Raw genomic sequence first — 26416 nt, 5'->3', positions numbered from 1 at the left:
AGTGTATGGTCAATTGAGTACCATCAAGAGATGAAGCTACAAGAGTATAATCATTAGAGCTTTACTCCAATGCATTTATCTCCTCTTTCTTCACATTGGACTTGGGTATCAATGGACTTTGCATTTTCATGTACTTTTCCCTTGGCTTTCTCATTGTGTTTATTTTTGCGCATTTTATGGCATTGCAGCCTAATATGATCCTACTGTCCACAATAATGACATGTGAAAGGGGACTTACATCTGCGGACTTATTGCGAGATTGCCCACGAGACTAAGGCTCACCCCTGTTGCACTATGAGTCTCTACCATGGTTATTATTGCTATTTTCTCCATTTCTGCTCTAATAGTCAATGCATGAAGAGTGCGGGTTGCATCGATATTCTTCATGTTTACTTCTTTTGTCAGTAGAGAACTCTTTTCATGCAAATGACAAGAGTATGGGCTACCGTAATTACAACAAAACAGCTCCAAAACTGATCCAATAGGGTAGGAACAAATGAGGGTATAATTGTCCATAAACTGCAATCAAAAAGTGCCAAAACAAACTGTCCGCTCTTCAAAAGAATGCTGAAAACTTTAATTACAACAATGCTGAAATAAAGACAGCAGTATATGTCAGTCCAAATGTGGGCAAATGGCCAAGAAAGCAAGGTCCCACTGCCAGGGATATTTGGGTAGTAACTGAGATACAAAGAATGCAACTAGCAAGGAACAAGGTTGATGTGTACGTACTGTATGTAATGTACGGTACGTATTTGTACGTTGTTCCGTACACAGATAAAATTTTTGTGTACGTAAAAATACGTACCATTGTAAAAAATATCAATCTATATGGCATTTCATATCAAAATAAACATAAAAAGATCCAAATACATTTTAAATTGTGAGAGAGACCTACAAGACAATCTAATAAGGTCTTTGCTAATATGCATTTGATTAGTAATCACAAAACCCTTGCCACACGTTGTAAAACTTGTTACTTCCAAAATCAAACATCAGATACCAAAACCAGTTTTCAATTAGAGATCAATCTTCAATCACCAATCCCACTCTTAGCTCTATATAAACTAATGAATCAGTGCTTACACAACAAAAGTCTCGACTCTCATCCATGTTAAAAGGTTGCAAATGCATAAAAACAAACTGAATACAATGCACATACTACATAGCAAGATGCAACACTACATCATAGAAATGTCCTCAAAAGGCCCATAAGGGCTAGTTCAGAGTCTAGAATCCACAATGAAACGTGATCTAAGAGTCAACTCCTCATTAGATGATGATGATGATGATGCACCAGAAGAGAGCAAGTCCCCATCTGTCAGGACATTGCCCTCGTCATACTCAAGCTCTGCCATCACGGGCACATGTGATGCTGTGAAAGATGTATCGTGAGATGCATGTGCTACATCATCATCTCCTGGATCTCTCTGAGTATGAATGAGAGTGACAGCCTCATTCGTCAGAGTCCGCTGCGTACAAACATGCAACTTCCCCCGACGAATGCTCCTCCATCTAGCGCTCTTTGAATCTGCAGCCTCCTCACACAAAGGTATCGCCAAAGCTCGTGCGCGTGACCTCGTGACACGGCAATCGATGCTCTCCAACTCTCTATGAAGGAGTCGTATAATATCTGCTTGCTCATCTCTGACACGCTGCTCTATGTCGTCCTCAGTAGAGGCTGGCACCATCTTCACACGGGTCAGATATGCCTGTGGAAAAGCAAAATCCGACAAGTCAGAACCACAATAAATGACTTAATTATATTGAATTGTGTCAAAAGACGTACAACATCGGACAGTTAAATATACTTGCTTGGGTGTCCCCAAAGCATGATAATCTCGCACGAGCTTCATGTTAGCTCAGCAATACATTAATCACTCCAACTGAGCGGTACTAAGTCGATTGCAGATTTTTGTGTGAACCAAGGAGTAGCCGCTCCAATTGCGCTCACAAGCACCAGTAGAACAATCCTACGATCACGAATCACGATACGATTTTGAAGTCAAAACCCTTAATGAATTAAACTTTAAAGATAGATGCGATTGTGAAAGAGTCAAGAGTACCTGCGAGAGGATTCGGAGAGCAAGATGAGTCAGCTTTGGAAGGCCTTGTCTTCCATAGCTTTGCTTTCACATGAGAGGAAATTTCATCTCCTCCTCTCTCAAAACCATCGCTCTAGCAAAGGATAGTCCTAGATTGTTCATAAAACTCACCATCTTTGCATCAACCTCAAGTTGCTCATCCTTGTCGTACATTATGTTGATGTACTGATCTTTTTGCGTGAGGAGAGTACTCTCACTAAACAGCTCTAGCTTCTTGTAGAAGGGATGAAGCAATGCAGCCATCCTGTCCCATGAATGGGACAGCTCATAAACGTCCATTGCCGCTCTACAATAGCTAGGATGCCACCCCGGCTACAAATTGACAAGCCAATATTCCAAGTTCCAACAATCATTGTATAATATAACTTTAAACATATTGTTGCAATGTGCATATTATTTAATATTAATATAATCAGCCAAGAACAATATCCAAGTGTACACTCACCGAGACTTCGTCAATGTCGTACAGGCGGCAATATGGCGCTTCATCTCCATGAAGAGATGATAGACCAGTCCAATAGTAGAGCCCTCCATATTTGTGACTCGGAGGAGGACATGGATAGGCTACAATGCCACTGTCAAGCTCTGTACCTCTGTCTAAAAGGCCTTGTCAAGCACTTTCCGCTGAATGTATCTAGTGGCCTCTGTCTGCGCATAGTGCATAAATCTCCATTTCGGGTCCACCAGTCTGTAGTATTGGGTCCCGCAATCTAAAAAGCCTCTGCAAGACCAAGAATATATAAGACAACCTGGTCTTTGAGGGTCTCACCATATCAAGTGCACTATGGCTCCTGAAGATGGCCAGAGCTTGATGTTTTTTTCGGAAAAATGTAGTAATCTTCGTGGCATCTGCAACATGAGGTAGCACCCATGGCAACTTTCCAATATCCTTCATCAGCAGGTCCAAGCAATGTGCAGCACAAGGAGTCCAAGCAATGCGAGGAAACTCTGCCTCGACCAATTCACCTATATGCTTGCAATTTGAAGCATTGTCTGTCACCACTTGGACCACATTCTCTGGCCCAACATCCAAAATTGCCTGTCTGATGTGGTGATAAATAAACTCAGCACTGATGGATTCTCCTGCCTTTCTTGCATCTACAGCCCGCAAGAAGTACGTGCCAAGACAGAGGACACCAAAATGTTGATAATGTGTCGTCTACGCATATCACTCCAGCCATCAGATATGATGGTGCACCCAAAAGACTGCCATCTTGGCTTGATAGGTACCGATGCCTTGTCTATCAAGGCTTTCTGCTCTTCAAGCATCATGGTACGCATTTTGTTATACTCCACCCCGGACCACGAGTGTGTGTGGCCAACCTCTGCTATGGCCCTCACCATTCTCTTCCATTGATGAGTCCTCAGTACATTGAAGGAGATGTTGCACTCCACAAGAGTGCGAGCAATCTCCATCTCAACCACTTTTTGTCTCTCTTTCACCAACGAAAGAGATGACACATGTGAAAGCAAAGTACTCTGTCAGCACATGTGCATCATCATCATCCTCATCAACCTCCTGCATGACACGGGCCCTCTTTTTGCCCCTTGTAGGCTGGCTATCTTGTGTGGAAGAATCACCCATCTCCCCTACAAGCGCATCATAAAGTGCATCTTGAGTGTGCTGGCTGCCCCTTACCTTCTTTGAGCCCTTTGCTGTTGATGAATTCTTAGCAATGAGCTTGTCTTTGGTATCTTGCAGCACCTGCTTGCACCCACCACAATTGTTGGTGGTGCCAATACTTGTCAAGTGTATCATGACACGAGAAATTGTGCTCGTGAGCTCGAAGTTGCAATACTTGCACTGCCATCTACGCGTGCGAGAACTAGCTTGGGTCAGCGTATTAATAACACATAGTTGCCTTAAGATGCATGCTCAGAATTGAGGGCCTAGGACTTGAATTTTAGCAACTAAAATTGAGAAATTTCAGGGAGATTCAAGAGGCTAGCCAGCCAATATTAGATTTGGGGTTGAATTTGTCTTTCAAGGAGCATAGTGAAGGCCAATCTTAAACCAAACCAAGGGGCAAATTGGTTTGGAGGCTTGTTGGTCAGTTTTGACAGCAAGAGGCACTTGGATTAGTGTAGAAGGTCATAGAATCTCAATTTTACTCCATCCATTTGCAATAAAAGATAAAGAAATACCGCAACGGGCGCCAATTTTGAAGCCAATAGGGTATCCAATGTCCAAGATTAAAGTGGCAAGTGCAAATTAGGTTTTATAGCAGAGATTGATTGAAATCTCTTCCTTTGATGGGTCAAACTCTTGGAAAATACTGAGATAACTTGAGAGATGGTTAGGGGATGAGAGAGAATGATGTAGGGAGAAAAATTTTAGAGTTTCATTGTGAGAAATATCAAAAAACTGTTGTCGCCTCACTCAGATAACCATGGAAGCTGTCACCAACAGCTTAGGATCACCAAAAAGGCTGTTGCCCCCTTCTATATGCTGTCTCTTGTATTAGAAGGACCTTGGGCTGTTGTCACTTGCTCTTGGAAGGCTATAAATTGTTATCACTTGCTATAGGACTGGTCTATGGTGGTTGCAAATCACATCAACAGCATCTTCTTGCTCTTTAATAGTCTTTTTTTCTCTCACAATGATTGGAATAGACTTCCACCAATCCCTAAAAACGTTTTTTCCACTTGCATAGGTAAGTTTTGCCAAGTGATAACCTTCTAATCTCATTTTCTAGCATTGTCTAGCTTATTAAATTAAATTTTAAAATTATAATTATTCTAGTGCTTAAAACATTAATTTCAATAGCCAATAATTAAATTGGCATGGCCAATTTGTCTTTCAAGTATCCCTCAACAATTATTAACTCTTAGACCGGGATTAATTAATTAATTAATGCCTAGTTTTTTATGTCACCACTGACATTAGTAGCTAATAGATTGCTCTAGGCCTAAATCTGACTTTGGATGTAACCTAGTATCTGTCAGACATAACTTATTACAACTTTTGTCTTTGATACCCAATGCATCCTCACGGTCCTTGGCTTGTTATGATGAAATAATTGCCATGTGTATCATATGTGCTAATAGAATATTATCGACAAGATTAAAGCATTTGAAAGTTTCATGATCCCATGACATCAATTGTTGGTAAATAAGACTTAAATGATAGAGATGCTACTTAGAGTTTTTGAAGGATTATAGGGGGATACTAAACAATTATAGCTTGACAATTAATTTGGAATTATTAATATCTTCTCCAAATGTGGTTTGAAGGTCATTCCATACCTCTTTTGTCGTTTTTGTAAGATCAAGGTGATGAAGAAGGTTGCTAAGAGGCCAAACTCGATGATGGCGAGTACGCTTTTGTTTTGCTCGAGCCATTTTTGATGAAGTTGTGCATTTCCGAATGTGCTCCGGCTCATTCGTGGAGATGACTCTCCAAGCACCTTCTTGCATAAGTACGAGCTGAATCTTTGTATTCTAAATGGAGAAGCCGATGCTCGAAAATTTTTCAATTATGATGGCATATCTTGACATCGCAATGGTAGATGCCATAGAGAGAGCTTGAATTGAAAAAAGACGAAGTTTTGATGAAGCAATTTAAAGAACGCAAGCTCAGATTTGAAAATCCCAAAATTTTAATGACAAAATTTGTGAAATTTGACCAAAAATTTGAAATCCCCAATTTCATGTAAATAGCTCCTTGAGTAAAGTTTAAAATCTTTACTATATCAAGGTTTTAATAATGAAATATTATCTTATTAGGTGTGGGGCTGGATAATGTGGCTAAGATGGATTGCTGAGTGTGATGTTAGAGATGGAGACTTACATGTGGCAGACTACGCAAGTGTCAGATGCGTGTTGGGTCAGGTTGACGAGTCAACGAGTAGGATGATGCTTAATAGATGACGGGCCATGTGTCACAGGGTAGACAAATATTCATTTATTAAATGTTATCGGCTCGATTAGAGCATCTCAAAATTTCATGTCCTCGTGACACCTACCTGGTGCTAATCACACCATTAGCCCGTTATCTTTACGCCTCAACTCCTATGCAACGCCTGCTATCCCACACTTGCACGTCTGCTGTTGTCTTTATGTGCCATGCTAGACCTGGTGACTCTCAACGTTTGGGTCAGGAATTGCATCTCGCTTGGTCTATCTGCGGTGCCGTGGTCAAATGTGTAAGGTTGTTTAGCACATGTGATACATATAGCAGTTATTTCATGGTAACAAGCCAAGGATCCAAGGTTGTAGTGGGTGTCAAAGACAAACATTGCAATAAGTTATGTTTGACAGTTACTAGGTGACACTCGGTGTCAGATTTGGGCCCAGACCAATTTATTGGCCAGTAATGTCAGTGGTGACATTGGAGACTAGGCATTAATTAATAAATTAATGTCGGTCTAAGGGCTACTAATTGCTTAGAGATACTTGGAAGACAAATTGGCTCAACCAATTTAATTATTGATTGGTAAAATTGGTTTTTTGAGCACTAGAATAATTATTAAACTATTTTTCAAAATTAATATTCTGAAAATCAATTTAATAACTTGGATAATGTTGGAAAATGGAATTAGAAGGTTGTTTCTTAGCAAAACTTAGCCATGCAAGTGGGTACGTTGCACAAGTACTTGATGGTATCTGGTGTTAATTGTTGGCTAGGTCATTCATTTGGCTATAAGTGTCAGTTGATGACACTAGAGATGTGGCGTTTAATGGTACCTAATACCAATCTAATGGTCAAAGATGGCACAGATAGACTCGGGAGTGGAAAATGCCTAGCCAATTTAATTATTGACGAGTTAGATTATTTTTTTGGGTACTGAAATAATTATTAATTTTCAGTAATTAAAGGCTGAAAATTAATATTTAATGATGGATAATGTTGAAAAAACCATTTGGAAAGGCTACCACTTGGCAAACTTGCCCATACAGGCTAGTAAAAGGCTAAAGAAGAGGAAAAAACGAGATCATTCTTGCTGTAGCAAATGTGGGAGAGTTGTGAGCAGCCATGGCCAGCCTATTTTCAGCCATTGCAGCCAGCCACAGGAGTGAGTTTTGAGGAGGCGGTTGCATATTCAGACTCTCCACAGCTGGGCGATTGCATCTAGGTACAAGGTGATAGTTGATTTGGATGTCTCAGCAGTAGGCGACAACATTTAATACTGTTGTGGCAGGGCAACAACTGCATTTGACTGATTTTCAGTTATTCTTCGCGAGACAAGACTTTGAATTTTCTCTCTCTACAGCTTTCTTCCTCATTTCATAGCCTTGCTCCGAAGATCTCAGCATTTGGACCCTTGGAGGTTGAGAAATTGCAAATTTCTATGATGTAAATCCTAATTTACAATGGAAAATTAGGGTTTAGCAGTTGTAAATTAGGATTTAGCAGTAGCGTCGGGAAGGATGCCAGAAATTGGAAGCTCCAAGACTTGGATTTTTTAGGGTTGAAGGTGAATTTCAGCTAAATTCAGGTGGAGGACTAGCCAACCATTGAATTTGGGGCATTTCCATTGTCTATAAAGTGGGTGAAGGCCAATTAAGTGCCCGAATCAAGGGGCAAAATAGATTGAAGACTTGTTGGTCACTTTGGACATCAAGGGGAGTTTGGATCGCAAAGGGGATTGGGAGAATCCCATTGTAAATCAACTTCTTCTTCAATAAAGCTAAAGAAAACCGAAAGGGGCGCCAATTTTGGGGCCAATCGGGTGTGGATTGCCCAATATCAGTAGGTAAATTTGTATTTTTAGATTTGCATTTATTGTTTGTTGCTATAATTAAGGTGTATTCAAGGATTTACCACCCATCCATGGAAGGAAGGTTGGTTTCATTCTCTCTCATTCCCCAGCCATCTATCAAGTTGTCTTAGCATTTTCTAGCAGTTTGAGCCATCGGAGGGAGAGATTTCAGTCAATCTCTACTGTAAATCTTGATTTGCAAAAGAAATTAGGGTTTTGATAGCTGCGTTGGGATGCGCGCTTAGAATTGAGAGCTTAGGACTCGAATTCCATTAGCTGAAATTGAGGAATTTCAGGGAGATTCAAGAGGCTAGCTAGCCAATATTAGATTTGGGGCTGAATTTGTCTTTCAAGGAGTAGGGTGAAGACTAATCCCTAAGCAAACCAAAGGGACAAATTAGTTTGGACGCTTGCTAGTCAGTTTTGACAGCAAGAGGAACTTGGATTAGTAGAGGAGGTCAGAGGATCTCAGTTGTACTCTATCCATTTGCAATATAAGATAAAGAAATACCACAAGGGGCGCCATTTTTGGGGCCAACAATGTCCAATGTCCAATTCTTTTTTGTATCAACTTGGAGAGGGGGAGATATGTCTTTTATTTTGTTATGATTCCATTGCCCATTCATGCACTTTTGGATTTTTTGGTTTTTTCTCTTTCATTGGTCATACTTCCAAGTGTTTGGCAACTGTGTTTCTTTCGCTTCCATTGCTCATTTTCACATCTAGTAATGCTTTCCCCTTGAGTCTCTTTCACTACAACTTAGAATTTGTACAATAGTATAAAACATGCATTTTCTTTGTTTAGTTTTTAAAGGAATTGTCTTAATTTTATTGTCCCCTCATTTCCATTTCCTATCAGTTTTTTTTCCAGATAAAATGTAATGAATATGCAGATTCAGGCCGATTCTAGGAGAGATAGGCTGCATGCACCACTTTGCAACATGGATTACAGCAAGTGGATATCTTCAGTGTTTGAACAGCAGTACATGATGTTGAAGAATAGGGATTATAATTGCATTTTTATGAGACTACAGTACATGATACTGAAGAATAGGGATTGAACAGCAGTACACAATATGGAAGAATAGGGATTGTAATTGCATTTTTATGAGACATTGTTTGTTTCACAAGTAGTTGAACTCTTAATTTGAAGGCTTCAGTGGTTGAACACCAGTATATGATATTGAGCTATTGGGATTGTAATTGCCCTTTTATGAGACACTGTTTATTTCACAAGTAGAATTGAACTCTAAATTTGAAGGCTTGTCTCAAGTGTCCATTATGCTGTTCTTTCAGGCTGTGCCACTTTTCAATCCTATGTTTGGGAGTGGGTCTGTCCACTTCCGAGCGGATCGTGTATGGATTCTTCGTCTTCTTGCTTTTGGCTTACAAACTTCCTTTGATACTCAAATTTATCGTCGCCGTTTCATTCTAGAGATTCTCATGAGCTTTTACAGCTCACCCTTGGCAGATCATAACACACGGACATGGATATTAGAGGTAGGTCCAATTCACAAATTGGTGCTGGTGGTTGCCTCTCTTTTCTATCTTCATTATCTTTATAGATGTAAATTTATCATTATTTTAGGATTTAAACATGACTTTTGTATGTTTTCACGTAGGTTATTCATAAAGCCTCAAAGCTACGTAGTTTTGTGCAGCATTTGATAGAGCACACGGGGCTACTATCTTGGCTGACGTCTGTCATTTCAACCAATGGAGCAACTAAATCTGGTGAATATGGTCTTGGTATCTCTGTTGATCTAGCTGCAAAGGCTTTACAGGTACAGGTTACTGATTAGAAGAACTTGTGTATAAGTAACTGGATTCTCAGTTATTAGCAAAGGTGGAAAAATGAACATGAATGTGGCTAGGACAGTTGATATGGTGCTTTCAATGTCTCATGTACATCAGTTCTGATATATTGATGCACATCTACTTAGATTATCTGCTGTAAATTTTCAGTTCTTCCTTGTAAGTTGTTGGATCCATATTTGTATATTCTATTAAGCAGAAGTTTGCAAGTGCTTAAGGATGGGTGAAAAGAAAGAGAAACTTTTGCATTCTGCATTGGGCCGCTGCAATACATTAGTATCATGAATCTGTTTGGGGGGAATCGATATAGATATTATGTGTAGCCTTTGGTACACCAGATTTATTGTATGTTTTCGAGACAGTAGACATCTATCTTTTTGATTGTTGGTATTTCTTTTCAAGTGGCAAGTTAATGTTATTAGTCAGGTCTCTGCATTTACCATGCCTACCAGTCATCTAATGATGCTAAGATATTAGCATTTGTAGAACCAACCTTACTGATTGTCTTTTCAATCATTCAGATTGCAGAGAATGCTCTATCTTGGAAGAGCGTCAGGCGTTGGCTTACTTTGGATGGTTTTGAGGAGCTCTCAAACATGGCAGTGACTTTGCACTTACAGTTCATAAAGCATGTGTCTTCCCATGAGCATGTGGTAATAACAGAATCGTTGCTAAGGATTATAGGTATCACTTTCAGCATTTCGAGGTCACGCAAAAGATACCAGAGTCGACTGAGTCTTCCATTAGAAGATCTAGTTGGAATTATAAACTTTGTTGAAATGCGGAAACATCCTAGAATATCTGAACTGCGAATGCTGGCATTGAAAACCATTCTGGAGACCTCACCACTGCCAATATGTTCTGTTCAGGTACTTTTGAAATTGTTAATGGTGATCAGTGTTGTGCTTCAGTATTATCTCCACATAATTAGTTTTTGACAATTATCATTTTAATTATTCGAAGTGCAGCATAAAGTCATCATACCTCAATTTATGTGCACTTCGATAGCAAGTGCTGCATTTGCTAGATTTTGAACCTTTGCTGTTCATGTATATATGCAAGTACTCAGGTTTGGTCACTAATGAGTTGAAGGGTCATAACTCACTTCTTTATTAGATTATCCTAGCATCTCGGCTCTAATCGGCCTACATTAGAATTTGTGGTATTGCTGCACTTGGGTTTGATACACAGAGAATGATACTCTTCAGCACTCCCCTTAAGTCTGCTCTCAAGAGAGTAGTGGTGGTTGGGCATATTCACTCCTTGAGCATCACATTTGAATCATCTTCTTCCATAGCAGCCAGAAACGTTTAGAAACGAAACGTTAGAAACAACGTACGTTTCTTTCAAGAGGGGGTAAAATAAGAAACATGGGTTTTTAAATATAGGGATTTTTAATAGTTTTAACTAGTGAAAGAGGTTCTAAACATCTATGGAACTCTGTCTTAAACAAAGAAAGGCCAATTGAGCTTGAGTGATAATACATGAGAGTCAATTGATAATAATACGTTACATATCCATGATCCATTATTGACTTGTTACTTATGTCAAAGTTACTTTGAGCAAGCTATACTATGGTTTATAACTCAAACATTATGATTCATATATATCAGACAAAGAAAATTAAAATAAACATGTAAATAGCCTATGTGCAATATGGACTGAGCCAAGTTGCAACATTATGATTCTCATTTCAAAATAAACTGACAAAATATTAAAATCCAGAGTGAATCATAGTATATCATAGATAATTCATAAATAAGATTAAAGCCGTATAATAATCAACTCTCAAGAAAAGAATAGATAATAGAGTGACAAAGTTCAATAACTAAATAAAATCCCAAAAAAACGAGTCTCTCATCCAAAATCTTGAGCCCTCATGAGTCATTATTTATCATCATCATCATCATCATCATCATTATGTTTAACATTGCTTGATAGTTTTTGTCATAAAAGGCGTGCTTTTGGGTTCAAACTCAATTTTTTTTTCCACGTTTTTAAATCTTAGAAACGTTTTTTACTTCAAGAAACATTTTGTAAGTTTCAAACTCAAAGAAACATGTTTCTTTGATGCTATATCTTCTTCACTTATTAACATCTAACATTCATTCATTCATCGCATTCTACTCTTCCCTCCTTTTGCATTTTTGTGTGAGTTACTGTGTTTCAGTTGTGTTTGTACATTTTGCATTTTCTCTGTGCAAACTCCTTTTATCTCCTCCCCTCTCTCTTTCTTCTGTTTTCTTCTGCTTCTTGATACTCTATAAACTGAAAGTACAAAGAGGACACAATGATTCAACAAAATCAACAAAGTACAATAATTGTAGATGTAGATATTGGATTTACCTAGGAAAAAGCAAAGATTGCTCAAATATGAAGCATTCAAGCATGAGACGAGAAAAATAACTAGGTGCAACAGAGAACGATTCAAAGAAATCAATCTAAAAATACCCTAGTTGTATAGAGATTGGATATACCTAGGAAAAGCACAAAGAAGACTCCCCAGGAATGAAGCATGGAATGAGAGAACAATTCCCCGCAAATAGTAGTCATCTGTAATATAGTCAAAGTACAACTTGCTCAAAGCTTCGATATGACCATCGAATAGTTTTATAAGTGCATCTAGAGCATCATGCAACGTTGAAAAGTAGAGTTATGTCCCAATATGAAGACTTGACTCATGTTTCACATTGTAACTTGTAAGCATCAATACTAGATTATTGCAAGGAGATACGCCGAAAATGATACCCAAGAGGGGTGAAATACAAAGCATTCTCCAAGGGGAGTTTCAAATATGGGCAGTGATCGCCCTCTCATATATCAATTTGTATAATTCCTCTGATTGTAGGAAGTTGTCATCACGATGCTATGGGAAGCCCAACTTTGGGGCAAAATGAGCTTGTATGATAATTTTCAAACCAAAGCACCTATGACTTGCAAGAAGAAGTATCCCATGTAAGATGAGTTATACCTACTCTGAATTTTGAGATTTGCCTCTCTGGATGTGTTCTCTATCCATAAGATACTCAATCGTGTGCGCTGCAAGGTATCTCCTAAGAACAAGTCGATGCCAATTTAGCTTGGGCTTCTTAGTCTTTGAGAAGTTTAGCACCTTCTCTTGATTGGAGATGAGCCAATGTAGCTAGGCCCGCCTTGTCTTTGAAAGTGTCCTTGATGGTCCATCGTCTCCTAATTCTTTTGAACACACTAAGCTTTTTACGTGAAATTGTAGCAAGGAAATCCCCATGCAAAAGCTAAGAGATCCGTGATTATTGTATCAAATGAATTCTCATGCAAAAGTTAAGAGATCAATGGTTATTCCTATATTAGTAGTTTCTTCCAAGAAGCGGATCATTAGAAATGAGCAATACATGGTGGCGTAGGTGGATGCAAACCAATCACTCCATGAAAGAATACAATTCTCAATCTCACATTAAAAGAAGAGCCCTAAACTCAAGTAAATGGAATCCAATCTCCTTTATAAGGCTTGTTATGTAATTATATCTTAGGAACCTTTTTTTTGAGGTTTTCATTGACAGTATAGTTTTCTCTTCTTTGGAAATAAGAATGCAATCCAATGCCAAATTTTTAAATTTAAGTCTCTGTGCCTCTTCCAAGGTTTAATAATTATAACCAATCTATTTTGAATCTCAAAGATCTTAGGCTCTTTGGATTAAAAGGTTACTTAGGACCTTAATTAGTGTGTCTAGTATGTTGCATTGTACCTTTGTCTAAGATTGAAGGATCTTGAATTTTAGGAGAGACATAAAGAGAATGTAGATTAGGCCAATGACATAAAGGATAGATTCCACTAGGCAGACATGGTTTTGTAGCATGAGCACTTTAAGCAACAAATAATACCTTAAAATTTGTGAAGGATTTACTCTGTTAGGTCATTTTATGTATGGTGTTATGTTTTAATTGTGACAAGGCCACTTATCAAAGCATTGCTATCTAGCTTTGCTTCATTGACACATGCATTAGATCAATTATTTGTGTAATCATTTATTTTTGCTTCATTTTAATGTTTAGGTATTTGAATTGTTGCAAGTGCTCAATTTTCATCTCTAGCTTTGTGTAATTAGCTACTTTCTAAGGCCAGTCCTAGTCCTATGGCTCTAGTCCAAGGAATAAAACGTGAGAAGGAAAATGACTTTAAGGAAAATGCAATGTTTTTTTTTCTTTCATTTTCTTTTTGCATTTTTTGGTAGCCAAAAGAGAGAGACAACATGTGGGAGATCGGTATAGGCCCTAGGAGATGGTGAGAGGGGGTAAAGTATGGGAGATTTTGGAATGATGTAAAGTAGGAAAGGGGGGAGAGTGGTGGAAATTGACATTTTTTTTTCTTTCAAAGGGGTAAGGGGGAGCGGTGTAGGAGGTTAGAAGCTTGAGATACTAGTAGAGTAGTTATGGAGTCCATAGAAACCTCATCTTGAAATTAAGAGTGTGAAAGCTAAGGGATTTAATATAGTACAATGATTTATGTGAGGTTTTCTCATTTATGTCTATGTATTTTGCCAAATGGGAGAGAAAAAAAGGGGGTGCGGGGGTGGCGTGGGGGGAAAGTGGAGGGTGGGTAGAAATGCTCCCTTGGGGGTGGGGGCGCAATGTGGGAGGGAGGGGAAGTGGAAGCATAGTAGCAAGGGGATGGCATTCCACGCTCTTGGGGACATGGGAACGCATTCCACCACCATATCATTCACCCATCCCCTCCCTCCCTAAAAAAAAAAACAGCAATGGGACTAGGGAACAGTTGTTAGGGGTAACATGGGGGGAGCTTGGAGGGCTACTGCTCCCTTTTGGTGGAACATGCGGGAAAAGTGTCCGTCCAATATGGGGCGTGTTGGGTAGAGGAAAACCTGTCGCATCCATGCTGGCATCTGTGCACAATGTTGGGAGTAGCCATTATCATGTGTGTGTGCAGATTCCAGTTGTCAGCCTACATGCATGCGTCTGCGAGGCTCCAAGCACTAGCAATTGTAATCTCTCTCTCTCTCTCTCTCTCTCTCTCTCTCTATCTAACTAGCCTTCCTTCCATGGACGGGTGGTAATTCCTTGATTACAACTTAGTTAAAGCAGTCTTGGACAATGGACACCCTGTTGGCCCCAAATTTGGCACTCCTTTTGGTATTTCTTTAACTTAATTAAAGAAGAAGTTGATATACAATGGGATTCTCCCAATCCCTTTCGATATTGCAACTCCCCTTACTGTTTAAAATGACCAGCAAGTCTTCAATCTGATTTGCTCCTTGATTCAGACAGTCAATTGGCCTTCACCTACTTTGATGGAGATGGAAAACGCCCCAAATTCATTGATTTGGTGGTTCCTCCACTTGAATTTGGCTGAAAACAGCTTCAGCCCTGTTGAATCCAAGTCTTGGAGCTTCCAATTTCTGGCATGCTTCCCGAGGTTGTTGCTAAACCCTAATTTCTGCTGTAGATTAGGGTTTACAGCAAAGAAATCTGAAATTTCTCAGCCTCTGGTGATCTCAACATTGTAATCTTCAAAGCAAGGCTGTGGAAAGGTTGGGAGATGAGAGAGAGTGCTGAGGAGAGAGAAAATTCAGACTTTCTTCATGAAGAACTGAAGAAAATCAGTCATTTACTGCTGCTGCTCTGTCTTAACAGCTTGTAGATGCAAAGAATTGAAAAAAATCAATCATTTACTATTGCTGTCCTTCCTCAACAGCTGGTAGATGCTGTCACCTGCTGTTGATTGGTCTTCTTGTGCCCTTGGCTGCCTCAGAAGATTCTCTAATGACTGCAAATCAGACCAACATCTCCTCCCTCTTTCTTGCAACCTCTAAAGACGTTTTTCAGTCTTGCAAAGGGCATTTTTGACAAGTGGTAGCCTTCCCAAATGGTTTTTCCAGTATTATTTATAATTAAATATTAATTTTTAGTTTTTAAATATTGAAAATTAATCTAATAACTCTTTCGGTGCCTTGAAAAAATAATTAGACTGGCTAATAATTAAATTGGCTAGGCAACTTCCATTCCTGAGTGTTTCCGTGTCATCTTTGACCATTAGATTGGCATTAAGTACCATTAAACACCACTTCTCTAATGTCACCAATTGACACTTATGGCCAAATGAATGACCTAGGTCAACAATTGACACGAGATACCACCAAGTACCTGTGCGGCATAACTTTTAGCAACTTTTGCCTTTGACATCTCATGATTCCCTCCGGTCCCGGGCTCGTAAATTTACTCTAACCCTAGTTACACCTCACATATATTCGATATGATCTGTACAGTATCGTACCATACGTATTTGTACGATTTAGTACAAAAAAGTAGGCCACTTTTGGTCACTCTCCCCCAAGTCTACAACTTACTTTCTTTCTCCTTATTTTTTCCTTATTTCTTTCTTCTCTCTCTCCCCCAAGCCTCTCTCTCTCTCTCTCTCTCGCTCAAGCCTCTGACACCCTCTTTTTCTCTCAAGCCTCTCCATCTCTCTTTGTCAAGTCCCCTCCCCTTTCTCTCTTTCTCTAGCCTCTTCCTCTCTTAGAGCCTAGGCTTCCCTTATTTGTATGATCATTTGGTGTGTGTATACAATGAAGGTCTTAATAGAAGGATTTCTTGTCCAAGAGGGGAGCCTTAAGAGAGAAGAAGATATACTTGGCTAAAGACCTCACTTTGGCCCATGTGGCACATAGAAAAGAGCAGATGCTTCAAGTCCTTGAAGCTTGTAAGGAGTATTGTATGGTGATGGATAGGTGATTATCACCAATCATTGGTCCAAATGACGTTGTGCGGCCTATGAGACATTGAGATTTATAGTATGGAATTGTAATGGAGCTCTTTGAATAGATGCTAGTTATGTTGAGATTACTTTAAAAAATGTAGATATTGCCATGTATACTGAGGTACACCAATGCAATAGTAGGCATTTGCTAGAGGTACGAGGATATAGATGGGAGTTGGGGGGGACCAGAGGATCTAGAAGAGTAGTTGTGCTATTCAAGGAGCTCTGTGATGGAGTACATGTCATACATAGAGATATCAAGGCACGATACCTATGGATCCGAGTATGTAGGGATGGACTTAGAGATCTATACATAGCAGTTTGCTACTTTCCATCAGCCACTTTTACGTATGCATCATTAGAAGATGCAACAAAGGAGTCTCCTTACATGCGACTATATGAGGATATTTTATGGGTTGCAATTTGTGGAGGAAGTCAATGCCAATCGCGGATATCTCTATCTAGGGACCTCCCATATTCTCTGTAAGCAAGTTACAACAAGAAATAATGCCTCCTTGACCATAGGTGCTACTTTAATCTCTACTCGAATAATCTCATGAGGTATTGATGGTTTGCTTCATATCATGTGAGCAATCATCACTAGTGGCCTTTGAATATTCAAAGCCCTCTTGGAGCATGCCCCTCCTTGTCATTGACTCATACAAGGAATAAATCCCCAATTATAGCTCTTGTGGAGTGCCAATATCATGTAGTCACTGCATGAGCTTGGCTTGGGGCAAAGTGTCGAATGCTTTGCAAAAACCTAGAAGGTAGCAATATATCCTCTTTTCATGTGTCCTATCTTTCTCTATAATAGCTTCGAGGGTCAATATATGATCAAGCATAGTGAACCCTCTTTTGAAGCGTGCCTGTCCTTGTGCTCTATACCCATGTCTCTATGTTTGTGTGCTAAGCTCAATCACTATGTGTGCAATACGTGTGCGTGCATTAAAATCTCTAGTTGGCAATGTCTCCCATAAAGCAATTGGTGGAGAGTGGGGATACACATTGCTGGTTTGTGGAGATGTGGTCATGGTTTGTGGAGATGTGGTCATGGTTCAGAACACATGGATTAGTGATGGATGCACTTAAACCACTCCAGTACAGTTTGGATTGCCCATACTTAGATCACACATAGATCAGAATCAAGTTTTTAGGGCAGATATTGTGAAGATTGATACAAATCGTAGATGGTGCATCCCCCTAGAGCCCCTTGGTATGAAGATGGTACAATATCATCATCATTTTTGACATATGTGGTAGAGGGATTCCTTGTCAAGTTAGCATACATGGACGTCCACCTCTCCCATGGTATACATAGTGCTATTGGACAGATACAGACATAATCACACTAGCTCAAGATTGAGATAGGAAAGTATGCATACATGTTTGAGGATGGACACATTTGCCAGTTATGCCACCAAGAGGTTGAGTCTAAGAAGCACTTTATTTGTAGATGTATTGTATGTTATGAGATTAGAGGGAGGTTTCATTGCCTTTTTCAAGAGGGATTTGGGCCTCTCTGCAAGATGATGGAGTACGAGGACCATAGATGCCTAGGACTGTTCTTATTGGAAATTTGGGCATATAGAGAGAAGATTCTAAGGAGCAAGACAAAAATAGAGGCAGAGTTAGTGAGTGAGCAGGTTCTTACAGAGTTTTTAGTACTAGCTCCAAAGTTAGTTTACTACATGCTGCTATTACAGATGCTACTGCTACAACAATGCCACCACACCATCCACAACTCAGAGGGGTCACAATAGACCAAATAACCACACTTCGTGGATTGTAGAGCACTTTGCCCCTATTTATGCATGAAAGGGCATCTAGCTGTGGGGGATCTAGCTTTTGTACTTGCTTATTTTTTTCGCCTCTACCCCAAAATGAGAATAAGAGACTTTAGACCATCCTGTCGTTGTGCATGTTATCCTTACCTTTGGCAAATTCTAGCCATCATTGCTTGCCATCAGAGATGAGTATCTCCCCTTAAGTGGATTTGATGACTTGGACCACCAATGACAGATATTATTGCCTCTAGGAGGGTACATTGTTTCTAGAGAGTCATATTGATTAGGGTGGGATTCTACAGGTTAGCTGAAGGGTCATCGAGAGATCATTTTGTACATGATGGTAGCCTATACTTGTAGCGGTTATGGTCAATCGTTTTCATTTTCATTGTTGTTTTCCATTCAAGATGACATGGTCAGATGCACTCATTTCTTTGTCTCATAGGCCATTTTGGATTTCTGGAGATGCAAATACTTCATTCATTCATTCATTCATTCCTCCCCCCCCTTCTCTCCCACTAAATCCGCTCTTTGTTTTTATAGCACACACACACACACACACACACACTCTCTCTCTCTCTCTCTCTCTCTCCCCCCATAGGCTGAGAGCCTCAACTTCTACTGTTGCTGCTCTCTCTCATTCTCTCTCAGAGTTTCATGGAGGGTCGACTCTTGCTTTTATTTGTGAATTTGTAAAAGTCATGGCTTCCTCAGGATCAAAGCGTTTGGGCACAAAGTGATCTCAGTCTAGTTAGTAGGATGAGGTTGAGAAAGTAGACCATTATGCATCAAAGAGAGGTGCAAAGAAATGAAAATGCAAAGGATGCGAGCAATTGAAAATAGGAGGATCCGATCATGTGAAGCAACACTTATACGGTATACCATGTTGAGATTGGAGCCCAAATAAATTTTTGCCCAAACATCACGCTGAAAATTCAAAGGCAGCTCTTCGCAAAGTATCAAAGTGAAGAAAAGAAGACATTTGTAAAGAAAAATCAAGCAATTGATGCCTCTTTTTTTAGTGGACAAGCTGATGATGTGGTCATGGGTGATGGAATCACATATGGGAGCTTGTCACTTTTGCATCCTCACAGCCTTGTTATGGAAAATGCAGTAAGCAACAAATGTTGGAAACATCCTAGTAAAAAAGAGACGGTGGATGCAACTACGGCAAGGTTTTTCTACCATGATCATGTTGCATTCAGCATTATAAGATCTCCCTATTTCCTTGAGATGGTCTAGGAGATTGCAAAGTATGGTCCAACCTATAAGCCTTCATCATATGAGACATTGTGTATCACTTCATTGCAAAAGAAAATGGATGCAATTGAGTGTGCTTTGGCTAGTGAGCAAGAAAGTTGGGTGAATAATGGTGTCTATCTCATAGTAGATAGGTGGAGTGATATTCGAAAAATAGTCTATCCATGGAATGATTGCTTATTCCGGAGGACAAATGCCATTAATTTCTTCACACGATGCCTCAAGTATAGTAAAAAGGAGAGATCAACTTGTGGTGGAATTGGTTGAAGGTCTAAAAATGTCATCCAGTTTATTGCTAATGGTGAGGCAACAAATAGGGTAGTAGGTATGAGACTTGAGGAGACAACCACATATCACATTGAGTCCATGCCTTGCTCCTTGTTTGAGTAATTTGTTGAAAGACATCGATAGCTTGTCATGGAATGATCCTTTCATAAAAAAGGTGAGGATATAATCACTTTCATCTAAAGCCATCGGTTCATCCATAGATCTCTTAAAGTACTATGAGATGTGCTTTGGCTATGGCTTTCTCATATGAAGAAACTAGGATAGCTTGGTTTGGATGATGTAAAGTATTAGGAAGTCCGAGACAATAGAATTCTGTGAGGCAAGATAGAATGTTTATTAGGTCAAGAGAAGGATGATGGGGTAGTGCAAGGTTGGGACAAAGTGCTCTCTAGGTTGGTTTCCATTGACACTAAGAGAAGATTAGTGAAAGATCAACTTGCTTTTTATAGGAACAAGTTGGGAATGTTTGGGGATGCCTAACCTTGGGGGATGTAGACTTGAGCTTCAAAGATTGGGAGTGTGGATTCTATCTCAAGATGCAGGCAACTGTGGAGTGTATTTGGCCATGTTGCATCTAAAAAGGGGAATAGATTTGGGACAAGAAGTTCATGACTTCATATTTGTGAGTTCAAACTTGCGCTTGCTTGTAGATGTGGCTTCCCTCAAGGTAAAAAAGTTTATAGCTCGAGGAAGTGGAGTCCTCAGATGATGAGGATGGGGAGACACCTATGCCTATGAGTCTTGTTGATGACTAGGTTGCTTTGGATCTTGTTAATGCTGGTGTCTTTCTTAGACAATGTGGATGATAGTCTTCTTGATCGTCTTGCTGCTAGTAGCAGCCATGTATGGTCCAATGGTTACTTTGAGAGACTTCCAAATTCCAGGCTCCTATATTTTGTCCATTGTAGATGTTAGTTGGCGCTTCTTGACTCTTTTATGTAGTTCGTTCTTAGATTAGCATCTGCTTTGGATCTTATGTGCCATTTCAATGTAACCGATCTTTCATCTATGGAAAAAACTATTGTACATGCATTCCTTTAAGAACTTTTAAATAATATACTAATGTACAAAATTTGGAATATATGAATGATGTACACAATACAAGTTGTCCCCCTTACGCTTCCATTCCCATTCCCGTTCCATTACTATTACGGGTGGGAGTGAAGGAGAGCAAGTATCTACAACATAGAGGGAAGGGAGTGAGGAGGAAGCAAGTTCAAAATTTAATTTGTTGTTATTCCTCAGGACAAGGAATGGCTTTGCAAAGTGGGAAGATGGGCAGTCACCTCAGTAATTGAAAACATAGGCATATTTGACAATGCACAAGAGGAAATAGTCTCCAACAATACAGATATTGTTGTTACTCTTCTCTGTTGGATATCTCAGTCAGTACTTTTGGGCAGGTTACAAACTAGTGTACTTGTACATTATCCACGAACTGCTTTAGACTTGTTGAGCATGTTGAATAATACCACATTTCCAGACACACAATTTGATAAAGATTTGCTGAGGTTGATCATAAATCTTCAGTGCTTTTTGGGTATATCAGCAACAAGTGCATCATTAGTGCCAGTAGTATTGACCATGGCGTCAATAACCTTCTGCAGTAACTATTTTGGTAAGTCATCCGAGACATTAGTATTTTGATTGTTTATGTGCTTATGTTTGCAACTTGTGTGTCCTTGATAATTTCTTTGCAATGGTTGGGTGAAAGTTAATGGTACTGTTAGACACTTTGAAATATGGCTCCTGCAGATCTACATGAAGTATGATTTTGTGTAGCTTAGCGCTTTATAGCTGTGTCTGCCCAAGCTGCGTATAGATACACCTTTGTCCTAGCATCTTCTATATTTGACTCATGTTTAGTTTCCAGGCTTAAAGTGCTCTTATTGGTGTCGTATCATGACTTTTCTATACATTGCTGCAAAGTACTGGCAGGTTTTGGCATTTTGAGCAAAGGAATCATATAGGCACCAATGACAAAGGGAGGGAGGGAGGGACGAGGATTGATATTTGATTTATGGGCTGGGTGGGAAGAGGAGACATTATTAGATTTGTGTAGCCTGTTGTGTGATAAACCCATCATTTGTAAATCTGAGGAAGTATCTTCTGAGGAAGTGATCTCTGTAGTGCTGCATCGTGGTGGGATAGCTGACCTGACCAAGTCTTTTGAGCATGCAGGTGTATCAGATCCTGTCTCAGAAAGTATGTTCCTGTTCTCTCGGAAGTGCTAACTATGAGGTGTCCTCATTATACTGGAGGGGTAGTAATCTGTGTGTATCTAGCCCATGCTCTGAGAACAATTGCTGTATTGCAGGATACCATGACAGATGGTGAAAGTGTGTGGCAATAGTTTGTGGTGACTCTGGGGCTCTATGTCGTAGTGTACTTGGGCTCATGGTTCTGCAAGGTTTTCTTTGATGATCTCATGGTAGTGAAGGTTTACTGCAAATCATCTTGGATATCAGAATGATGGAAGGTCTCTCCATCCATTACCAGTGATAAGTAGAGAGACTAGGAGTGCATGCAGGTGCTGCATACACCATAGCTGGGGTCACTAATGTATCAAAAATCTATCCCTTTGTGTGAGGCACTTGAAAGTGGGCTAGTGTTGCTCCATTTATGTGAATGTAGCATACCCTGGTACTAGTCATCTGTATAATTAGAGGTTGCACTGTAGCCTTGTGTTGAAACCATATGAACCATGATTATGGATGAACACTATGAACTACCATTGAAACCTTAAAGATATGCTAAAGAAAAAAATCCAGCCTCACCATGGTAGATACATTGCCAAGAGAAGGATGAAATCTCTACTCTTCTTTGATGTGCATATGTATGTATGCGTCCAAAAATAAGGTGTCATTTGTTGACAATAAAGGGTGTGCATGGATATGTTACATACATATCACGTGTGTTGTGTATATTGTCATTTAGATTAGATGCTTCAGTAAGTTGACCAAGGTCCAAGTGTGAGACATTTTCGAGTGAAATGACTTGTTTCGTGGGTGAAACATTTCAGGGCTGAAATGTTTCTTGGTTAAGCTGATCCATTGAAATGCTATAATCCCACTTGACATCTGGTGACAATTTTGTCATGAGGACGTAAAATTTTGAGATGCCTTAATCTTGCTTATAACATTTGATTAAGTTATTAATCAAATGTGGAAGGTTATTTAGCACATGTGATGCACATGAAAGTTATTTCATGGTACCAAGCCAAGGACCCCGAGGATGTAGTGGGTGTCAAAGGAAAAAGTTGTGATAAGTTATGCCTGTGGGCTTTGGGGGCCAATTGGTGTCAGTTTTGACCCTAGGACAGTTATTTGGCCAATAAGTGTCTGTGGTGACATTAGGAACTAGCATTAATTAATTAATTAATGCTAGTCTAAGGGTCAACAAAGGTTGGGGACCACTCTAGGTTGCAAATGGTCTAGCCAAATTAATCATGGATGGGCACATTTAATTTTGGGCACGGTCAGAAGGGTTGAAATTAATTTTTAGGATTATTCAATTCTGAAAATTAAATAGATGGTTGGATAATGCTGAAAAATGGGTTTAGAAGGTTGCTACTTGGTAAAAATGCCCATGCATATTGAGAAAACGTTTTTGGGGATTGGATCTCAACCATTCCGTTAGTTTACAATTTGTGGGTGGGAGAGAGAGAGAGAGAGAGAGAGAGAGAGAGAGAGAGAGAGAGAGAGAGCTGTTGGTCCATTTTCTGATGATGAGAGAACAACAATTTGCTGTAGAAGACACACATTTGGGAGCCTTAGTAGGTAGGGGATAACAAGGGTTGATCAGGTGACAGCATTTTGGAGGTGCCCGACAGTAGTTGATTGCATTAAATGTAAGCTAGAGTAGGCCAAAGGCAGAATTGTGGGTTTTCTCGCAAAGAAAATGAAATTTCTCTCTGATCTTGGCTTTCTCTTATCTTCTCCAATCCATTGTCAGGAGATCTCAGCATTTCTCAACCATTTTCAGCAGATCTCAGCCAAATTTGGTAGACAACAAAGAGTTCTCTATTGTAAATTCTAGATTTTTACGGAAATTAGGGTTTGACAGCTGCCTTGGGATGCATGCTCGGAATTGAGGACCTAGGACTTGAATTCCAGTAGCTGAAATTGAGGAATTTCAAGGAGATTTAAGAGGCTAGCCAACCAATATCAGATTTGGTGCTTAATTTGTTTTTCAAGGAGTAGGGTGAAGGCCAATCCTAAAGCAAACCAGGGGGTAAATTGGTTTGGAGGCTTGCTAGTTAGTTTTGATAGCAAGAGGAACTTGGATTAGTGGATGAGACCAAAGGATCTAAGTTGTACTCCATCCATTTATTATATAAGTAAAAAAAACGCGCACTAGTTTTGGGACCAACAAGGTGTCCAATGTCCAAGATTAAAGTGGTAAAGCGTGCATTTTTAGTTTTGTGAATTTATTAATTGTTGTAAGGAAGTGCTTAATCAAGTTATTTAACAACGTATTTGAAGAAGGAAGGTTGGTTTTAACTCTTTGTGATCTGGTTTACATGTGTGAATCAGCTTGATCCTTATACTCTCATTGATGCTTTGGGTTGTGTGTAGAGATAGATTGGTTCATTGTATTCAGCATTCTTTCATGTAAGAAATAAAGGGCAATAACTCTCCTAGCCCACTACTTAGAAACTCCCAACTTGAGCATGGTGTACTATTCCACACATGATCATATGCCTTCTCCTAGACTAGAAGTAGCACTATGAGGTCTTGGTTCTTACCAAAAAGAGTATATGACTTCTCCTAGACTAGAAGTAGCACTATGAGGTCTTGGTTCTTACCAAAAAGAGTAGTGGACTCCCAAAGAGTATATTGTTATTAATGGTGCATTTCGAACAAAACCTATTTGGGTGGGGTGGATAATTGTTAATCCCGGTGCAAAGAAAGCGAAAAGAAAGCAAAAGAAAATAAAAAAAACTATAGGACAAAGTGGAAAGAAGTAGCCCAATGGAAAAACAAGAGGAAAAGGGCCAAAAGCGCATGAAGTAACAACCCAACGAAAAAACAGAAGGAAAAGGGCTAAAAGCACAAGAAGCAAATTTAAAAGTCTAGGGCGAGTGCAAAAGGAGAAAGATACATCTCAAATATAAAAGCGCACCCTAAATCCTTGTAAAAGAGTGCTAGGCTTCCTTCTATGCAATTTGTACCTGTAGATGGGTATGGATGAAGAAACAATGTAAATAAGAAGGGAATAGGGAAAGAGGACCTAGGCTAAAATGGCTGGTCATATGAAAAGGGATGGATGTCCAAAGAAGAGTAGGACATGTAAAAAAGACAAAAAGTGAATGGAGAAGCTCATTCTTGTATGTTGCCAAAACTAGCTCTCTTCTTCTTTTTCTTCTTTTTCTTCTTGTTCTTGTTTATGCCTGTGCTTGAGAGAGGGAGTGAGTGTATGAGGGTGAGGAACCGTGGTGGAGAAGCTCTCCATTTTCTTCTCTCATCTTCTTCTCTTCTCTTCTCTTGTCTCGAGCGCAGCAATGAAGCTTGGAGCTTGAGGATTGAGCTTGCTTGAGCTTGCACCTTGGATCGTGGAGCTACCGGAGAGCTTGTGGAAGGAGGTAACTCGATCAGGCATGAATATAAGCTCACTATACTCGTAGGTGTGAGAGTGCGCATGGCTATGTGAGAGGTAGCCATTGCACTTGGCTTGAAATGCTTGAAATAATAAGCAGACCGTGGATCTTGGCGGTTGAGTGAGAGCTCCCACATTTTGGTTCCATCATCGGGACGAATGAATTCAAGCTTTCAAAGCTTGCATGCTTGAATCGAGCATTGAAGTAGGTTTTACCCCGAACCAATGCTTGAGATAGGTAGGAAGCAAGAGAGTGGGAGGGCATTCGATCTCTTTTGCAAGTAAGTTTTTTGGTTTTTAAGGTTTAGCGAATAGGTTGGATTAGTTGAAGTGTTTGCTTGTGATTTGGATGCATTTAGGTAGGAAAAACTCAGGAAAGGAAACCAAACAGTAGGGTTATTGCTGTAAAACGGGGTAAAAGAGAGAGAGAGAGAGAGAGAGAGAGAGAGAGAGAGAGAGAGAGAGAGAGAGTTATATTAACGTCTACAACAGGCCAAGTTGGCCTATGAGACCAAAATGTTGCATACAAATGTCTGGGAGATTTCAAAAGTCCCAGTGAAGCTAACATTTATGCTATGTTGAACTAAATTGAGTAGGTACAAAATGATATCTGGACTAGATACAATCTAGAGGTACTCCCAGTGTGGTGTGGAACTGCTCCTGGGTTGTTCATCCTAAGATGTTCCGCATGGGTCGGTCTAGCATGGAGAGGGTAAAGCGGCGGGGCAGGGCCCTCCGATGGCGGCGTAGTATCCCTTGTATCTTCGACCAGTGTCTTCTGCGGGGACGGGGGCCGGCGGGGCGTGGGCGCCGGGCTTTACAAAAGGCCAAAATGACCTATGAGACCATATCCTAATAGAGGTCGGAACTGACAACTTGAACCTAGATCACGCTTCAAATGTGTAGTAGGTACCTGGAGTGGACCACTACGAGTGGCTGCCACTTGTACAGGAGAGTTGTTACTAGCCGAAATTAATTGAAGGGAGTGTGATCTGCATGGATTATGATTGAACTCATACACTTCATCGCATGAACACTTTATGTACATAAGGAAACATAGAAAGCTTGATTTGGCACAAGTCCACTCCACCACTCGTGTGTCTAGTTCAT

General features: G+C 39.8%; 1 protein-coding gene and 1 pseudogene across 4 annotated transcripts in view; one reads left to right on the top strand and one right to left on the bottom strand.

Annotated features, from left to right (window-relative positions):
• The window catches only part of LOC148024925 (uncharacterized), a 91087-nt gene that overhangs the window by 30532 nt on the left and 34139 nt on the right, over window positions 1-26416 (top strand). For 3 of the 4 annotated variants that reach the window (XM_087694604.1, XM_087694605.1, XM_087694603.1), the window contains exons 9-12: window positions 9104-9307; window positions 9430-9591; window positions 10144-10491; window positions 20954-21326. In XM_087694604.1, coding sequence (XP_087550730.1) covers window positions 9104-9307; window positions 9430-9591; window positions 10144-10491; window positions 20954-21326 — 1087 coding nt within the window. The remainder of the gene's footprint in view (window positions 1-9103; window positions 9308-9429; window positions 9592-10143; window positions 10492-20953; window positions 21327-26416) is intronic. The other variant, XM_087694606.1, reaches the window with a different exon arrangement.
• Window positions 1262-3951, bottom strand: LOC148024926 (uncharacterized; annotated as a pseudogene).

The sequence above is a fragment of the Lygodium microphyllum genome, chromosome 15, assembly GCF_053477565.2.
Source record: "Lygodium microphyllum isolate KBCC chromosome 15, Lygodium_microphyllum_v1.1.10, whole genome shotgun sequence".
In the NCBI taxonomy this organism is placed as follows: domain Eukaryota; kingdom Viridiplantae; phylum Streptophyta; class Polypodiopsida; order Schizaeales; family Lygodiaceae; genus Lygodium; species Lygodium microphyllum.
This window is presented reverse-complemented; position numbering and strand designations above follow the sequence as displayed.